Source organism: Fundulus heteroclitus, chromosome 3 (genome assembly GCF_011125445.2).
Source record: "Fundulus heteroclitus isolate FHET01 chromosome 3, MU-UCD_Fhet_4.1, whole genome shotgun sequence".
NCBI classification, from domain to species: Eukaryota; Metazoa; Chordata; class Actinopteri; order Cyprinodontiformes; family Fundulidae; genus Fundulus; species Fundulus heteroclitus.
In genome coordinates this window covers 46,758,573-46,775,655 of record NC_046363.1, presented here as the reverse complement: position 1 = coordinate 46,775,655, position 17,083 = coordinate 46,758,573, and the positions used below count along the sequence as shown (strand labels likewise).

General features: G+C 49.8%; 2 protein-coding genes across 5 annotated transcripts in view; one reads left to right on the top strand and one right to left on the bottom strand.

Moving 5' to 3' along the window:
* Nucleotides 1-7,177, top strand: part of LOC105920525 (atrial natriuretic peptide receptor 1) — a 47,579-nt gene extending 40,402 nt beyond the window's left edge. For all 3 annotated transcript variants that reach the window (XM_036135634.1, XM_036135632.1, XM_036135635.1), the window contains 6 exons: nucleotides 135-281; nucleotides 669-792; nucleotides 1,679-1,747; nucleotides 2,110-2,284; nucleotides 3,796-3,894; nucleotides 5,462-7,177. In XM_036135634.1, the coding sequence (XP_035991527.1) occupies nucleotides 135-281; nucleotides 669-792; nucleotides 1,679-1,747; nucleotides 2,110-2,284; nucleotides 3,796-3,894; nucleotides 5,462-5,607 (760 nt within the window). In that variant the 3' untranslated portion in view covers nucleotides 5,608-7,177. The remainder of the gene's footprint in view (nucleotides 1-134; nucleotides 282-668; nucleotides 793-1,678; nucleotides 1,748-2,109; nucleotides 2,285-3,795; nucleotides 3,895-5,461) is intronic.
* Nucleotides 7,178-7,892: 715 nt separating this feature from the next.
* dek (DEK proto-oncogene) lies at nucleotides 7,893-16,589 on the bottom strand. Of its 2 annotated transcripts, XM_036135631.1 has the most exons (13): nucleotides 16,477-16,511; nucleotides 14,910-14,971; nucleotides 14,819-14,879; nucleotides 14,650-14,748; nucleotides 14,457-14,566; nucleotides 13,803-13,897; nucleotides 13,561-13,690; nucleotides 13,173-13,469; nucleotides 12,808-12,957; nucleotides 11,822-11,903; nucleotides 10,975-11,117; nucleotides 8,336-8,404; nucleotides 7,893-8,132 (listed from the first exon to the last, which is right to left on the bottom strand). In XM_036135631.1, exons 2-13 carry the CDS (start codon nucleotides 14,931-14,933, stop codon nucleotides 8,121-8,123), a joined length of 1,272 nt encoding a protein of 423 aa, XP_035991524.1. In that variant the 5' UTR covers nucleotides 14,934-14,971; nucleotides 16,477-16,511; the 3' UTR covers nucleotides 7,893-8,120. The 2 variants fall into 2 exon arrangements, with proteins under 2 accessions (XP_035991524.1, XP_035991523.1); XM_036135630.1 differs by having other exon boundaries at nucleotides 8,046-8,132; nucleotides 14,819-14,971; nucleotides 16,477-16,589.
* Nucleotides 16,590-17,083: the final 494 nt, after the last annotated feature.

The window sequence follows — 17,083 nt, the reverse complement described above, 5'->3', positions numbered from 1 at the left end:
AGGACTTTTATTTCTTCACATTCTGGCACATCTCACTTCTCATTGTGGAGTTTAGAGCAGAAGTTGAACTTTTCTAAAGTTCAGTTTGAAGTTTAGCTGTACAATAGTCAACATGGTGTCCTCTACATTTCCAGAGAGTCCAGGAACAACATTTTGGACAATCTGCTGTCCCGCATGGAGCAGTACGCCAACAACCTGGAGGAGCTGGTGGAGGAACGAACCCAGGCTTACCACGAGGAGAAACGCAAGGCTGAGGCCCTGCTCTACCAGATACTACCACAGTTAGTACTTACCAGATACTACCACAGTCAGTACTTACCAGATACTACCACAGTTAGTACTTACCAGATACTACCACAGTCAGTATTTACCAGATACTACCACAGTCAGTACTTACCAGATACTACCACAGTTAGTACTTACCAGATACTACCACAGTATTTACCAGATACTACCACAGTTAGTATTTACCAGATACTACCACAGTATTTACCAGATACTACCACAGTTAGTACTTACCAGATACTACCACAGTATTTACCAGATACTACCACAGTTAGTATTTACCAGATACTACCACAGTTAGTACTTAACAGATACTACCACAGTCAGTATTTACCAGATACTACCACAGTACTGATACTATTGATGTTTCTCCTTGTGTACAGCTCAGTGGCAGAGCAGCTAAAGCGTGGTGAGACGGTTCGAGCTGAAGCCTTTGACTCGGTCACCATCTACTTTAGCGATATCATTGGCTTTACCGCCCTTTCTGCAGAGAGTACGCCCATGGAGGTAATTTCCAAGCTGCTAGTTAGCATGGGACAAAGACTGGAGGAACTGTTGGCCTATCTTAGGGTACAAAGCAAAGATAAACAGTTAGCTTAGCTTGTCTTAGCATAAACACTGGAAGCAGAGGGCATGATGACTAGACGTCCCCGTTTTGAATGACCTGTCCCTGGCAGAAGCTGTCCCAGGAAATATAATAATGGAATAAAAAAATTTAGCTCAGGAAGAGGTATTTCCCTGGTCCTGCAGCTGATGTTGTAGCAGGGCTAGCTAACCCTAACCCCCGTGAGGTCATAGGTTACATTAGCTCAGCATAAACACTGGAAGCAGAGGGAAATCTAAGATAAGATAAGATAAGCTTTATTGATCTCACAGTGGAGAAATTCACTTGTGGGGGTAAACCTAGTCACCTAGTCTGAAGTTAGTGGGTTAGGGGTTGGGGCAACTGATCCTGAAATCTGAACGCTGTGTTTTTCTCTCTGAGTGTCATTACATTACATACACAAACCCCCCCCCCCCCACCCCCCATGTCTCTCGATAACTCTAGAAAGGAGGAGGCCTTAGGTTCAATCTGCTGGTTTAATGACTTTAACGACCGCCCATTACTAAGAGGTGGACCTGTTTCTGTTGAATCTGCATGTTATCTAAGCCATTACAAGGCCTTTGTTAGGCAGTAGTATAAAGCTTGGTACTCCACATTACTCCAGACTTTTTGAATTTAGAAAGCTTCCTGGAGATGAAGGAAAACGTCTTCAACTACGGAAAACAAGTCCAGTTGTTTTGTTTTTTACCTTTTTTTGGAAAGTCTAGAGATTCCTCAGGAGAGGTTTACACCTACTAAGTCCAAACTACATCTGAAACCTGAATAGAATGTGTGTTTGTATTTCTGCAGGTGGTGACTCTCCTCAACGACCTCTACACCTGCTTTGATGCCATCATTGACAACTTTGATGTTTATAAGGTGAAAACTGTTTTCAGCTGCTTCGGTCGGGGGGAAGCTCAGACCAGGCTAAAGGCACTGAGCTGCTGGGATCACACCCAACAGAGCTGATCTCTCAGAATAACATTTTATTTTTTTAAATGTCTCCAGAGTTATGAGAACAAAGCAGTTTGATGTGGAAATCACTTTGGTCAGATGTAATAATTTTAAGATAAGCTGTAGAAATCAATCCCTGACATTCATTTATTAGGATCCATTAGTTTCCACCGAAGCGGTTACTAATCTTCCTGCGGTCCAACTGAAAACATTAAAACGTTAATGGATAAAACTCTGAATGGACGCAGCAGAGCTCTAACACGGTGTTGTTGTCCTGAGGCACCCAGGTGGAGACCATTGGTGACGCCTACATGGTGGTCTCAGGGCTGCCAGTGAGGAATGGAAAGCTGCACGGCAGGGAGATCGCCCGCATGGCGCTCGCCTTGCTGGCCGCCGTCCGAACCTTCAGGATCCGCCACCGACCGGAGCAGCAGCTGAAGCTGAGGATCGGAATACACAGCGGTGAGGAAACATGTTAAACAGGTCAGAGTCTTCCCTGGATTCATGTTGGGAAACCCAGAGTCTGATCCAGACTCACTAAAGTCTGGTTATAAAGAGACGACTCCTGGTCTTCTTTATGGGGGCAGTTTTGAATCATTTATAACTTGTTGCAGTTTCTCATTGGAAGAGTCTCCGTTCTGCTGAATCCCAGATTCTTACCATTCGATAGTCCAGGATCACGTGATTCTGCTCTGAATGAAGACCATCAGGCCCTCTGGCGGTGGTCAGAGGGCCTGATGGCGCCGGTGCATGGCAGCCTGGCCTCTGTCAGTCCGCCCCTGGGCAGCTGTAGCTGCTAACATAGCTCACCACCGCCAGGGTGTGAATGGGTGACTGAACTGTAGTGTAAAGCGCTTTGGAGGTCGTCAGACTAGTTAAAGCGCTATACAAGTACATTTACCATTTACCATGAAGCTCCAAACATTTCAGGATCTGAACCGAGCTCCTCTACAGACATACAGACTCTATCAGAATGGTCTGCCAGCCGAGATGTAGACTCATCTGTCCACAGAAGACGGTTTTCAGTCTTTCTGTCCAGCTCAGATGAGCTTGAGTCAAAAAGCAGACTTCATACATGATCTCTGAGAAATACAGTTTCTGGATGCAGTGGCTGGCTGTGTTGATGGTTTTCCAAGGTTCTGCTGACAATCTGAACTTTTCTTTCTACCAATCAGGGACTGCATGTGATTGTGACACAGTGAAGGAGCGCAGCAGAGAACAAGCTTTTTTCATTTAAAATGGGTGATAGAGAAATGAATGTTGACATGGGACGAAGGAAGGAATGTTTTTTTGGGGTTGGTGGATGGCTTTGAAAAAGGTAATTTTAATTTAGGACTGTTAACTCAATCATCAGTCGTTGTCTGGTAGCGCCAGAGCAGGTCCTGGACAAATGCCGCCTCCTCTGCCCCGCTCAGGCTCTCTCTGCCCGGCCTCCTGCTCTGCTTACCGCTGTCTGACCTCCAAAGCGCCTCTTCCCGTACCGCTGGGTCATCCGTCCCAAAGCCAGATAACAGTTTTGGATCCTGGACAGACGGAAGCGCCTGTAGTCCAGCCAGAGCTCCTGGAGGTTCTGGTGAACCCGCAGGGACCGTTGATCAGCTTCGCCCATTAAATGCAGCACCGTGACCCGCTTGGAGCTCCAGAACCCGGTCTGCCATGTTGAGTTGAACAGGGCAAGCGGAGAGAAGCTGCTTATATCTGATGACGCGGCGGAGCGTTGTCCCCGTTGGCCACACGATTGCTGACGAAATGTCAAATGAGCGACGGCACGGGAATCAAGTTCAGAATCACATTCAGTGTGAACGCACCATAAGGCAGATCTCAGGTAGATAATTACAGCTGCTTGTGTCCAGGTTCTGGTTCTGTCAGTCAAGACACTTATGTGAGGACCAAATGTGAGGCCAGGACCGTAGATGGAGCAGTAAATCCAACCACAGACCAGATCAGTGGCCTAATTTCTCTCCTGTGTGCAGGGCCAGTGTGTGCAGGAGTCGTGGGTCTGAAGATGCCTCGCTACTGTCTGTTCGGGGACACCGTCAACACCTCGTCACGCATGGAGTCCACCGGAGAGGGTGAGTTTGTTCCTCATGTTAAACATTGCTGCTCCATCCTAAGGACAGCGAGAGCCGGTCAGGAGGAACAGCCGCGTTCTCTACCTCAGAACGTATGATAGAGATTCACTGAGGGAGAGACAGCGCCACCTAATGCACAGTAGGGCTACTGCAAATCAGGACGGGATCCGTTCACATTGTGACATAGCGCCTCTGTTTGGACAATGGGGACAAGGGTTTGTTTTTCTGTTGCTCAACACATCAGCTGTTGGAAAATCACGGCGAGCGACACGGCGAACAGGCAGGGGCTGTTCAGCGCCGGGCTGAGGAGGCGTTGTGTCACAGCGAGGACGGGTCGGTCCAGACTCATCCAGGAGGCGCTGTGTCACTCTGCATGAATGAACTGTGCGATTCGGTGATCGGGTCTTGTGAATGAATCATTTTAATGTGTTGATTCTAGATATTTAGTACCCTCAGAGAACTGCTGGCATCACGGTTGCTGCCCCCTGCTGGTCAGAGAAGCTGCTGCACTGAAAACAGCAGCATGGCTGCTTTAAAGGCGCCTAGAGACGTACTTTACTGTAAAAAACAAAAATCAGACTTCTATTCATCTTCAAATAAAACAAGATACACCAATCGATCGTCCTGACACTGAGCACTGAGTCCTTTTTGAGGCTGAACAGGGTTAGGGTTACTCAGCAGATATAAACGTCGTTGTGCCATCAGTAGCTATCAGAGGCAAGATGGCGGCAGCTGACGCAGCTACTGTCGCGCCAGCTGACCGTCCTGCAACGCCTCGCAGTAACGGCACAGCTCAGCGAGGTCCAAGACCATCACCTGATCTTATATTTTACCTCTTTCTTTTCACACATTGCTGAGCGTTGCTGACTTGCTCCGCTCCATTGATTCTCATTGTCTGCTAGTTGTGCACTTGCACAATATTATCCCTCCAGTCATGTGTTCTTCTTATGGTAAATATACACAAAAGAGTTTGTTTAACAGGTGGAGCAAAAACAGGTATAAAAGAGAAATACAATATAAAAAGGCAACAAATTGCAATAATTTAATCGTAGAATCTTTGTGTGCAACCAGAGTGAGCGACTGGCGTGGAAAGTTGTAAAGTCGTGGTACGTGACTAGGTCCCTTTAAAAGCAACATATCCTGCAAAGTCCACATTTTTAGCCCTTAAAAACATGTTGTGCCCTTGGAGTCTCTTGGAGTGAAGAAACTTTAAATGTCTCTCCAGGAGCTGCGGAGATGTCTTTAGATTGTGGTTGGGTCAGATTTTTCAGTCTGTTCAGTTTCTCTGTTATTATGTTTTTGAACTCGGTTCTGTCGGTTCTGACGGTTCTGACGGTCTTAGTGAGGAGGGCTGGTTGACCAACGGCCTCCTTCCCAGTTTGATTCTGGTTCTGTTGAACATCTTTACAGCCCGTCCTGTAATGCACCACTCTGATCATTCCCACACATCCAGAGGTTCCAAGCTCTAAAGACCATTTGATTTCACTTTTTAAACCAGCAGAAACAGGTCTGGACCAGAACCGGTACCAGCAGCAGGTGAATAACCCGTCTGTTTCTTTGTCTGCAGCGCTGAAGATCCACGTGTCAGCAGCGACCCGGGACGTTCTCATGGAGTTTAACTGCTTCCAGCTGGAGCTCCGAGGAACCATCGACATCAAGGGCAAAGGAAAGATGACCACCTATTGGCTGCTGGGGGAGAGCGGCAGCCAATGAGGACGCAGAGCTGAAGGAGGACAGCAGTAGAGGATGGAGAGAGTCGGGTCCTTTTCCTGCAGATGATCCCGTGGATGCTTTAGGAAAAGCAGAGGGGCTCATAAAGGTTCTGGTCCACTGAGGAACGGACTCTGAGACACGAGGAGGGAGCCGGAGCGGGATGGAGATGAAGAGTGAGCCGGAGCGGGATGGAGATGAAGAGTGAGCCGGAGCGGGATGGAGATGAAGAGTGAGCCTGACGGGATAAAACTGCAGCTCTAGGTGAAACATGAAGGCATGGCGTTACGGACCGGTCCATCTTCATCCTCCTCATCTCTGTCGGTGAAACCAGGAACCCTGTGAGCTTCTCCTGGGACAGACCTTCCTCCACCTGCAGGAACCTGGTCCCACTGAGTCTGGGCCCAGACAGAACCAGAATGTTTCTGCAGGCCCGATGAGCTCCAGAACTGGACCATCAGATCCACTTTCTTAGAAAGCATCTGGAAAACTGGGAGTGACTGCAGCAGGTCACCAGGGAGCCACCGCTGGCTCGGTTCTAGACTGCTGCTGGGACGATCTACAGGCTGGAGCAAAGGAAACCGTGGGAAAAGGATCAGGAACTGGACCAGAACCGAGTCCTAGTCAAAGACCTCAGGGAGTCTGGGAAGCTATGGATCCAGAGCACTTTAGCAGATTATTACAGGATGGGAGCACAGAGGAAACGAGGACTGGTTCTGGACTCTGAATCCTGGTGGTTTGGGATGTTTTCATGAAGGCAGAACAGAACCGGTGAGATCCGGACTTTGAGATCAGGTTCCTCCTCACCAGAGACCTGCTAGCAGCGCCGAGCTGCTCCAAGCAGGAAGTGGTGAGGACCGGTGGCGTCACCGCCGCTCCCTGCGCCGTACTGCAGGAGGGCAGCGGTTCCCCGCCGGAGAGAAAACGCCTCTAGGAGCTCGAGTCCATCCGACACGCTGCGGTCCGCTTCGTCCCGCTGGCAGAAAGAGCCGGAGACGCAGGCGACGGGTGGAGGAGTGGAACGTACGCAGGCTGCGGCTCCACAGCGCGTACTCGTGCGTAGGGCTGGACGATTATTCAATAACGATATTTATCGATGGATAGACGTGTGGTTGAATAAAAAGTTCAATAGAAAAACAGTTTTCCTTCCTTGTGCATTCTAGCCTGTAGGTTAATATTACAGACATTACATCCTCCCAACAGCCGGAGCTGCACTTAAAATATGTTTTTAATTTTTTTGATTATTACCGATATCAATCAATATTTCTATTTTATCCATGTTTTTTTCTATATCGTCCAGCCCTACTCATGCATACTATGCACAGTAAGCGCGTACCCATGTGTACTCATGCATACTACGCACAGTAAGCGCGTACCCATGTGTACTCATGTGTACTCGTGTGTACTAAGTAACGACGCTCCTCTGCAGTTTTAGGTCTCATTACAGCTGCAGGATTCATTCACCATGAAAAGTCAAGGAGCTCACAGCAGCTGGAACCAGATGTATTCATACTCTGAATATCGTGTACTTACTGCTGTTCATAATCTGTTTAATAAAGCAAAGGTCACATAACTGAGTGATAATGAATAAATACGTTTATTACCTGCAGCTCTGACCACTGCTGGAAACTCGGTTGTAGGGGTCAAGGTTTCGCTCTATATTAATATCTGAGGTAATATCATCCGCCTCCGTCATCCTGTCTTTTTATTCTCCCTCCTACTGATGAACCGTTCCTGAAGTGAAAGTCCGCTGAGCGGACCGTGTCCTCCTCCAGAACCCAGACCCGTTAGAACCAGGATGCAGTGACCGGACCTCCATAGCGCAGCAACACTTTACATCAGAGCCACCGTTCCCAGTTTAAACGGGTCACAGAACGCTGGACTGGACACGAGCTACAAAGAGACGCTCTCTGCTCTGCGCATGTTTTAGGTGGTTTCTGTCAGGCGGCTGTGCTGATACCTCATGGCACGCTAAGGATTGTGGGATTCCTAAAGGGTTCTTAGCGTCGGTAAGGCATGTAGCGAGGTTCCTAGGCCAAAGGAGCCATGATAGGGAGCATCCAGGCTCCTTTCCTGTCTCCTTCCTCACTGATCATGGCTCCTCTGGCTCTATAGGGCAGTTCTGATGGAGCAGGAGCGTTTATTATGGCGGCTACCTTAAGGATGATTTGTTAAAAGTGACTTTGTAAAGGAACTGAATAACTTCTTAAAAATTTTCAGACAGTAGAAATGTGTGAGCTGGAGCTCGTATGAAGCTCCTAAAATTAAACCACTTCAACAGTTTTGTTAAAAATGTACAAATTTATTAAGGAAACAGAAGAAGGCCAAAGTTTTGCTGGGGGACTGATAATGAAGATTTCTCCAGATGCAGAGATGTCCTGAAGTCTGGGTAAACGGAAACAAACCAGCTTTATGGCAAAAACACTAAAAACTTCCTTTTCTTCTTTAGAAACTGGATCCAACATAAAACCTGGAGTAAAGTTCAATAAAAACAGCCGTGGAGTCCAGCAGCATCTTCATGTGATGAGCTGAGGAGACAGGAAACCAGAGCCATGAGAACCAGAACTCACTTCCTGTTTCAGGACTCCGCCCCCTGGCGCCAAACGGTGGTTTAACCGAACAAAGCTGCAGCAGAAAATTAACCTTTCAACATTTAACGTTTGATCAATGTTAGAGTTTAAAACTTTAAATCTCTTCCTCCGTGTTAAAGCATGATGAGGATGAAACTTACAGCCTTGACCGTCTGTTTGATGAAGTCCTTCCTGCTGCTCAGGTCGTGCTCCGGATACGTGTCGAACACCTGGAACACAGGTGAGCAGGAACCTGTGATTGGTGTCAGTGGGAAAAACCAGCAGAACCACAGCGAGACGAGAAATCTCCCTGAACGCTCAGACTGGCAGCGGGGGGCGGTATTTTGGCCCGCTACCTGTCGGCCCCCGCTACCTGTCGGCCCCCGCTACCTGTCGACCCCCGCTACCTGTCGGACCCCCGCTACCTGTCGGACCCCCGCTACCTGTAGACACCCGCTACCTGTCGGGCCCCCGCTACCTGTCGGGCCCCCGCTACCTGTAGGCCCCCGCTACCTGTAGGCCCCCGCTACCTGTCGGCCCCCCGCTACCTGTCGGCCCCCCGCTACCTGTAGTCCCCCCGCTACCTGTTGGCCCCCCCTGCCTGTCGGCCCCCCGCTACCTGTCGGACCCCCGCTACCTGTAGTCCCCCGCTACCTGTCGACCCCCGCTACCTGTCGACCCCCGCTACCTGTCGGCCCCCCACTACCTGTAGTCCCCCCCCTGCCTGTCGACCCCCCCCTACCTGTAGTCCCCCGCTACCTGTAGTCCCCCGCTACCTGTCGGCCCCCCCCTGCCTGTCGGCCCCCCGCTGCCTGTAGTCCCCCGCTACCTGTAGACCCCCCGCTACCTGTAGGCCCCCCGCTACCTGTAGTCCCCCGCTACCTGTCGCCCCCCCCCCCCTGCCTGTTGCCCCCCCCCCTACCTGTAGACCCCCCCCCTACCTGTCGGCCCCCGCTACCTGTAGACCCCCGCTACCTGTCGGCCCCCGCTACCTGTAGACCCCCGCTACCTGTCGGCCCCCGCTACCTGTAGACCCCCGCTACCTGTAGACCCCCGCTACCTGTCGGCCCCCGCTACCTGTAGTCCCCCGCTACCTGTCCCCCCCCCCCCCCCCTGCCTGTCGGCCCCCCCCTACCTGTAGACCCCCCCCACCTGTCGGCCCCCGCTACCTGTAGACCCCCCCTACCTGTCGGCCCCCGCTACCTGTAGGCCCCCGCTACCTGTAGGCCCCCGCTACCTGTCACCCCCGCCTCACCGCGCCTCCTCAGCAGCCATGACACCCGGCCTATGGAACTACAACACTGTTAGTAAATTAATGAATTTCAACCTTTTTAACAGATTTTCCAGCATGTCAGCGACTTTCAGCCAAAGCAGCGCAGGAATAAAAAGCAGCAGAACCACCAGAGTCGCCTCAGATGGTGATTCTGAGGTTCCTCCCCGTCGACTTACCGTTATTTCAGGACTATAAGTCAGATTTATTTAGAGATTTATTTCACAAAATCCAAGAGTAAAAACTGACATTTACCAACTTATTCATTACACACTGGCATCCACAGCCGGCTGAATAACATGGAGCGAACCTGGGAGGCTATGCTAGCATAACATTAGCATAACATGCTAGCAACTCCAAGCAGAAAGTTTACGGCGAGGAATCGTACGCAGACAGACGAGAACGGCGTGGAGGAAGAAGACGCTCCACCTGCTGCAGGCGGACAGGAATCTGAGGAAACCATGGACCTGACCGGAATATTTCAACCAGCAACCCTTCCAGTCTGGGCTGTGTTGAAATGACTGAGCTACCTCAGCGTGTTCCTGAGGCAGGCAGCCTGGTCCTGGAGTTGTTGGCCAAACGGCTGAAGGTGCGAGTTGCTCAGCAGCACTTCAGCAGAGCAGGCATCGTGTACACAGAAAGCATCTTACCATCAAACATCACTTCTGAATATAAAAGTGCTTTTTATTTGCTTTGCTTCAATAAAAGCTAAACTCTTATTGGTTCGATTAATAATAATAATAAACTTATTGGACACTTAGAGTCCTGTAATGACTTCCTGGGCTCCAGAGGGGCGGTGTGAGCAGGTTGGTGTCTGCAGGGCGGAGGAGTGGTGGAGAAACATTATTAAACGGGTTTTTGTTATTTTATCGCTAAAGCTGAATGACGCACAACGGATCTAAAAACAGCTTCCACCAACAAAGTTAACTGACAACGTATTAATGACTACATTAGAGGCATTTTAAATGAAGTTTCATGTTTTATATATTGCTTAAAAACCAACTTTAGTTGTTTTTAGTGCAGACACTTTAATCCTGATGTTGTGCCAAAGTTACGGTCAGAGTGACAACGAGGCGCGGCTGCTTCCTGCGGTCTCTGCCAGATAAACGCAGAGCAACGACGCGCTGAGACACCGACGTCCTCCACCACACAGCGAGATGTTTGGACCGGTTCTAAATACCCGGCGGGGATTCTGTGGACCTTTCTCTACGATAAGAGACGATGGACCGGAGATGCAGCGATGCGGAGGACGGCTGGCAGGAGCCGACCTGGGAGCAGAACCGAGGCGTGGCGCCGGTGGAGGCTCCGTTGGCGTCTTTGGTAAAGACAGACGGAAGAAATCAGAAATAGTTTTAAAGCCAAACACTTTTTAAATATGAGTGAAATATTTGATTTGCACCTGAGGGTTACTAACGACGGGTAAAAATGTTTAACTGATGCAAAGCCCTCGATGTCCTTCTGACCCACAGCGCTTTGGTGGTTAAACTGCTGGGATGAAAAGGTGGAGCTAAAGGTGTGCAGGCCTCTCACCTTCTGACAGATCTGCTTCATGGTCATCTCCTCCAGGTTGGCCTCCTTCAGGAGCTTCTCCACCGTCGCCTTCAGCTGATCGTCTGTTGGAGCTTTCTTTATCATCCTGATGAGCGGCTCATCATCGTCAGAGCTGTCCTCGGCTGCAGAGACCACCAGAGATCAGAAGCAGTGTGTCTGTGATCCTCAGAGCAGCAGCTGCTCTATAATATAATAATCTATAAAATATAATAATAATAATCTATACTATATAATAATAATAATCTATACTATATAATAATAATCTATACTATATAATAATAATCTATACTATATTATAATATATTATTATAATAATCTATAATAATAATCTATAATATATTATAATAATCTATAATCTATAATAATAATAATCTATAATATATAATAATAATAATCTATAATATATAATAATAATCTATACTATATTATAATAATCTATACTATATTATAATAATCTATACTATATTATAATAATAATCTATAATATATTATAATAATCTATACTATATAATAATAATCTATACTATATTATAATAATCTATACTATATTATAATAATCTATAATATATAATAATAATAATCTATAATATATAATAATAATAATCTATAATATATAATAATAATAATCTATAATATATTATAATAATCTATAATAGTCGCTGCAGTTTGTTCTTTTTGACACGTTCTGCGTCTCTTTCTGTCCTCTGACTAGCAGACAACAGAACCCAACATCTGGGGAGTTTCTCCTCCAGCAGCAGCGTCTGATCTCTTTGGTTCTGATCCAGCGGACCTTAGAACAGAACCCTGAGCAGAACCTGCAGCTCACCTGGTTTGATGTTGCTGTTGTTGTTGCTGCTGCTGCTGTCGGCCTTCTTGGTTTTAGCTGCTGCTACTTTCTTCTTCTTTGGCTGAAACAGAGAAGGTGGAGGTGAGTCAGTCAGGTGGAGGTGAGTCAGTCAGGTGGAGGCGAGTCACTGCGGTGGAGGCGAGTCACTGAGGTGGAGGTGAGTCAGTCAGGTGGAGGTGAGTCAGTCAGGTGGAGGTGAGTCAGTCAGGTGGAGGTGAGTCCTTCAGGTGGAGGCGAGTCAGTCAGGTGGATGTGAGTCCTTCAGGTGGAGGGGAGTCAGCCAGGTGGAGGAGAGTCAGTCAGGTGGAGGTGAGTCAGTCAGGTGGAGGTGAGTCAGTCAGGTGGAGGCGAGTCAGTCAGGTGGAGGGGAGTCAGTCGGGTGGAGGTGAGTCAGTCAGGTGGATGTGAGTCTTTCAGGTGGAGGTGAGTCAGTCAGGTGGAGGTGAGTCCTTCAGGTGGAGGCGAGTCAGTCAGGTGGAGGTGAGTCTTTCAGGTGGAGGCGAGTCAGTCAGGTGGAGGTGAGTCTTTCAGGTGGAGGCGAGTCAGTCAGGTGGAGGTGAGTCAGTCAGGTAGATGTGAGTCAGTCAGGTAGATGTGAGTCAGTCAGGTGGAGGTGAGTCTTTCAGGTGGAGGCGAGTCAGTCAGGTGGAGGTGAGTCAGTCAGGTGGAGGTGAGTCAGTCAGGTGGAGGTGAGTCCTTCAGGTGGAGGTGAGTCAGTCAGGTGGAGGTGAGTCAGTCAGGTGGAGGGGAGTCAGTCAGGTGGAGGTGAGTCAGTCAGGTGGAGGTGAGTCAGTCGGGTGGAGGCGAGTCAGTCGGGTGGAGGCGAGTCAGTCAGGTGGAGGTGAGTCCTTCAGGTGGAGGTGAGTCAGTCAGGTGGAGGTGAGTCAGTCAGGTGGAGGTGAGTCAGTCAGGTGGAGGTGAGTCCTTCAGGTGGAGGTGAGTCAGTCAGGTGGAGGTGAAGGTACCTTCTCCTCAGCGCCGCTGTCTCCGTCAGACTCGTCTGGACTTTGGTTCTTTGGTCTCTTCTTTGGAGGCGCCGTCTTCTTCGCTGGTGTCCGCTGCCTCTTCTCTGCTGCGTTCTTCTTCTTCCCTCTGCTGGACTTGGGCTTGGAGGACTAAGAGAAATGAAACCAGAACCAGTTCAGTACTGCTGAGGGTTTGGGTCAGAACCGCCCGGATTACAGACGACACCGAGCAGAAAAACTCACATATAGATTAATTTGACATTTACATAAAATAAATAAGCAGAATAATTTTGCTGTATTAGAACCAGTGGACATGTGGCGCCGTCAGAAATTCTGGTCATTTGGACCGGGTCGTGGGAACTCACCTCATCTGACTCCTCTGACTCCTCAGAGTGCTCCTCCTCTTCTCCGTCAGGTTCTGACGCTTTCTCCTCTCCATCAGAACCCTGCGCCTCCACTGAAGCTCCCAGCTTCTCTTCGTCCTCCTCCTCTTCATCACTGCTGGAGTCCATCACGATAGCTTTGGACTTGCTGCCCGCTTTGGACTTCTTGGCGCCGGACGAGGAGCTCTGGGCTTTGGGTCGGCTCCTCTTGCTCTGGGCTTTGGAGTCGTCTCCAGACAGCTTCTTCTTGGACCTCCTCTTCTTCTTCACCGGAGCGCGCTGTGAAGGAAGGAGGAGGCGTTACCGGGGGAACCAGGAGGCGTTACCGGGGAAACCAGGAGCTGCTCCTGAGGAGGAGGCGCCGCATCACCTTGCCGCTGTTCTTTGGGGCGACCAGGAAGTTCAGGATCCGGTCGACCAGGTCCGACTGGGTTCCCTTCTTCTCCAGGTCCAGAACCGTGCAGACGAGCTTCAGCTTGGCGTTGGTCAGGTTGTAGCTCCTGAAGTGAGAGACAGAGCTGGATTGGACCTGAGGACCGGAACCGAACACGCTCTCCTCGTCATCAGATCCAGAACCGGACCGATGACCCAGAACCATCTGAGCGGACCTACTTGAGCATCTTCGTGCGCTTCTTGGTGAACTCCGGGCTGCCCGCCTCGAACGGAAACCCGTTAAACAGCCGCAGGTTCTTCTTGACGGAGGCCGACTGAGGAGAACACAGAACCGTTACTGGACAGAATCCCAGCTGCAGAACCCAACTGGACTGGTTCTGGGACCATCAGCTGTTAAGAACCAGGTCTGAAGACGGCTGTGGTTCTTAGCAGGCAATCGGACCATTTAGGAAGTTCTGAGCCTCAAACCAGACCGCTGCTATAGATGACCTCTGATGTTATCCAGGTTCTGATGGTACCAGAAGGTACCGACTGTCCACTGGACATGTTGATGTTTAGACTGGATCAGTACCGGCTGACCGGCACCAACTCTGTTCAGCGTGGAAGCTGTTACTGAAGGAGCCGGTTCCGACCCGTCAGCTGGTACCAGGAAGCTGACGGGAGTCCCAGCTAAGCTGCCTTTGATCCGGTTCTGGTTGTCGACCCAACGGCTAACGGGTCAGAACACTGCTGTGGAGGACTCTGCTGTGACCGGGTCTCCCAGTCAGAGTCCGGTTCTGACCTCAGACTAAGAGCAGCTGTAACCGGGTCTAAAAGAACCTGGTAGTTCTGACGCGTACCGAGCCGTCAGGCCCACTTCCGGGTGGGTTCTACCTTTCCGGGTCGGTCAAACAGGATGGCGTGCAGCAGCTTCAGCTCCTCCGCCTTCCGCTTGTTGATCTCGTAGTTGGTCCGAGGAATGTCTCCCAGTTTGTCTCCGCCGCCTGAAACGCCACAAACCAGCAAGCAGTCGGGTTTTAGAACCGGATCAGAACTTTTCTGCAGCGGAAGCCTCTCTGGGTCTTACCGTCAGCGATCTTCAGCTTCTCCTTGGCTTTTGGAGCCTGGAAGTCCAGCCTCTCCACCGCCTTCTTGGCCCGCTTGCCTTCAATGATTTCTCCCACGTCTGCAGAACCAAAGCGTGTCAGAGTTCTGGAGAACCGGCGGACCCGAGCAGAACCGCCGCAGGCTCTCACCTGATATCTTGGAGCCGCTCCGGCCTGGAACGGACTCGTCCGTCTGCGGGTCGTCCACCTCCTCCTCGGACACGGCGGAGCTGTCCATGGCCTCTTCGTCCCCGGCGCCGCTCATGTCTGTCCCGCTGTGGTCCTGACAGGAGACGCTGCGTCCTGGACGTCAACCAGCAGAGGACAGAGGAGAAGCTAGAGAACCGGGCCTACCGCACAGATCTACGCCCGCCATCATCACACCTGCCTCCACGCCGGCTAGCCCGCACACACCTGAGCTGGGGGGGCGGGGCATGGCGCCGCGTCAGCGACCCGGTTCAGGTTCATTAGACCGGATTACTTTGTGAGATAAGTGGAGCAGTTAGCGTTAGAAACGGAGCAGAGGCTGCGCTAGCTCCAACACCTGCGTGGTTCTGCAGCTCGGACCGGAACATTTCCACCAGCAGAACTCAGAGCAGGTCTGGAGCAGCGAGGAGTGACGTAACGAGTCCTGGCAGCGGACTGTGGTGCCGTCCGTACGCTTAGAAGTGCTTAGAATGCTCTTACAGGACCGTTTATGTGCGTTTAAACAATAATAATAATAATAATAATAATAATAATAATATGCAGCATAAATGCTGGGCTTCATTATGGCTACTGCTTTCTACTAAATAAAAATGTTCTAAAACCGACATTATCTTGGCTTTTTAGGAACATTTTCAACCTTAAATCTAATGTACCGTTACCATGGAGGCAATAGATTTATACCCTGATATAAATATTAGGTCATACGCCCAGCCTGGGGCAAACATCTGTGGTTCTAATGAACGGTTCTAACACTAGAATAATAATAATAATAATAATAATAATTATTATTATTATTATTATTATTATAATATTAATAAAAATAATAATAAATAAAAGTCGAGTAGGTGACAAAATTATGCATTAAAGTGTAACAAATAGAAACATTTAAGGACTTTTATTGGGTCTAAGTGCGTGTTAACGTTGGCTCAGAACCAGGTCCAGTTCTGCCGGTTCCCAGCATCTGTTACCATGGACACGGGCGCCGGGAAATGGAACGCACCAGCTGGGTTTCGGGTCGGAACCGTGTTTGAGAGCTCAGCAGGAGTGCGCGGCCACGCTGATGCCGAACCCTAAGCGGACCGCTGGTGACCCAGTTAGCGACAGGAACTTCCGCCGAACCCCGTTTCTCTGTTAAAGCTGCTGCAATCTGGACGGAACCGCTCACTCAACCTGGCAACAATCTGTCCGCGCAGGTTACTGCCAGGCGCGTGCACAGGAATCAGGCGCGTGCACAGGGACAGAGCGTCTGTATTCGAATCACGTGCACGCGATTTGGCGCGCGGAAAGTTAAAGCTGCTATTCGGCAGTTAGCTGCTAGTTAGCCACCGGTTAGCTCTGCAGACAGAAGGAGGGATAAACTCTGACAGCGATGACCCAACTGGGCCCCTGCGGTTCTGACCCGGTAGTCTAGGGCTAGTAACCACTCGGAAGCCCAGTTTAACCACCTTAAACCGCCGTTAACTTCAACCAGCAGACGCGGTTAGCTGTTAGCTCGGCTGTTAGCTTCAGGAACACACTGATAACGCCTCAAACCACAGGAAGAACCACGACCAGCAGCAGGCCCGTCCTTCCCGGCCAAAACACAACCGAGAAAAGTTTACCTGCTCCCGGAGATCCGAACCGAACCAAACCGCCACTCAGCTGTCAGTCAGTCATCAGGGCGGGATGCTTTCTGGGCGGAACCGCGAAGGCGGCAGCTGCGCTTATTGGTTGGGACATGATGACGTTGTTCTGTTTTGCAGTCGATGTGTCAACAGCGCCCCCTGCTGACCCGGGGCGTCACAGGCGCTACTGCAGGGGTCACCAACCTTTCTGAAACGGTTACCTGTACTCAGGGTTCACCTTAACTTTAGGTGAAACACAGTTTTCATGCTTTGTTATAGATATTATTATTTTAAATCTATATGAATGCAAGATTGAATAAACAGGAATGGAATAAAATAAAGTTTTAGATACAGCTCACTGGTGGATTGTGCTTTTTTAGAACAGGCTCTTGGGCAGCACTTGTGGTCCTCGGGGGCTACTTGGTGTCTGCGGGCCCCATGCTGGGGACCCCTGTTGTACTGGTAACGTTAGAACGTGTTAAAATGACTGTCTGGGTCACATACAGTCATTTTCTTTGGAACAATCAGAACATGTTATCTTGTTAGGAGAACAGAGTAATGCTAAGGCCTGCAGAACCTGGGGCGGTTCTGACTAAAGCTGCAC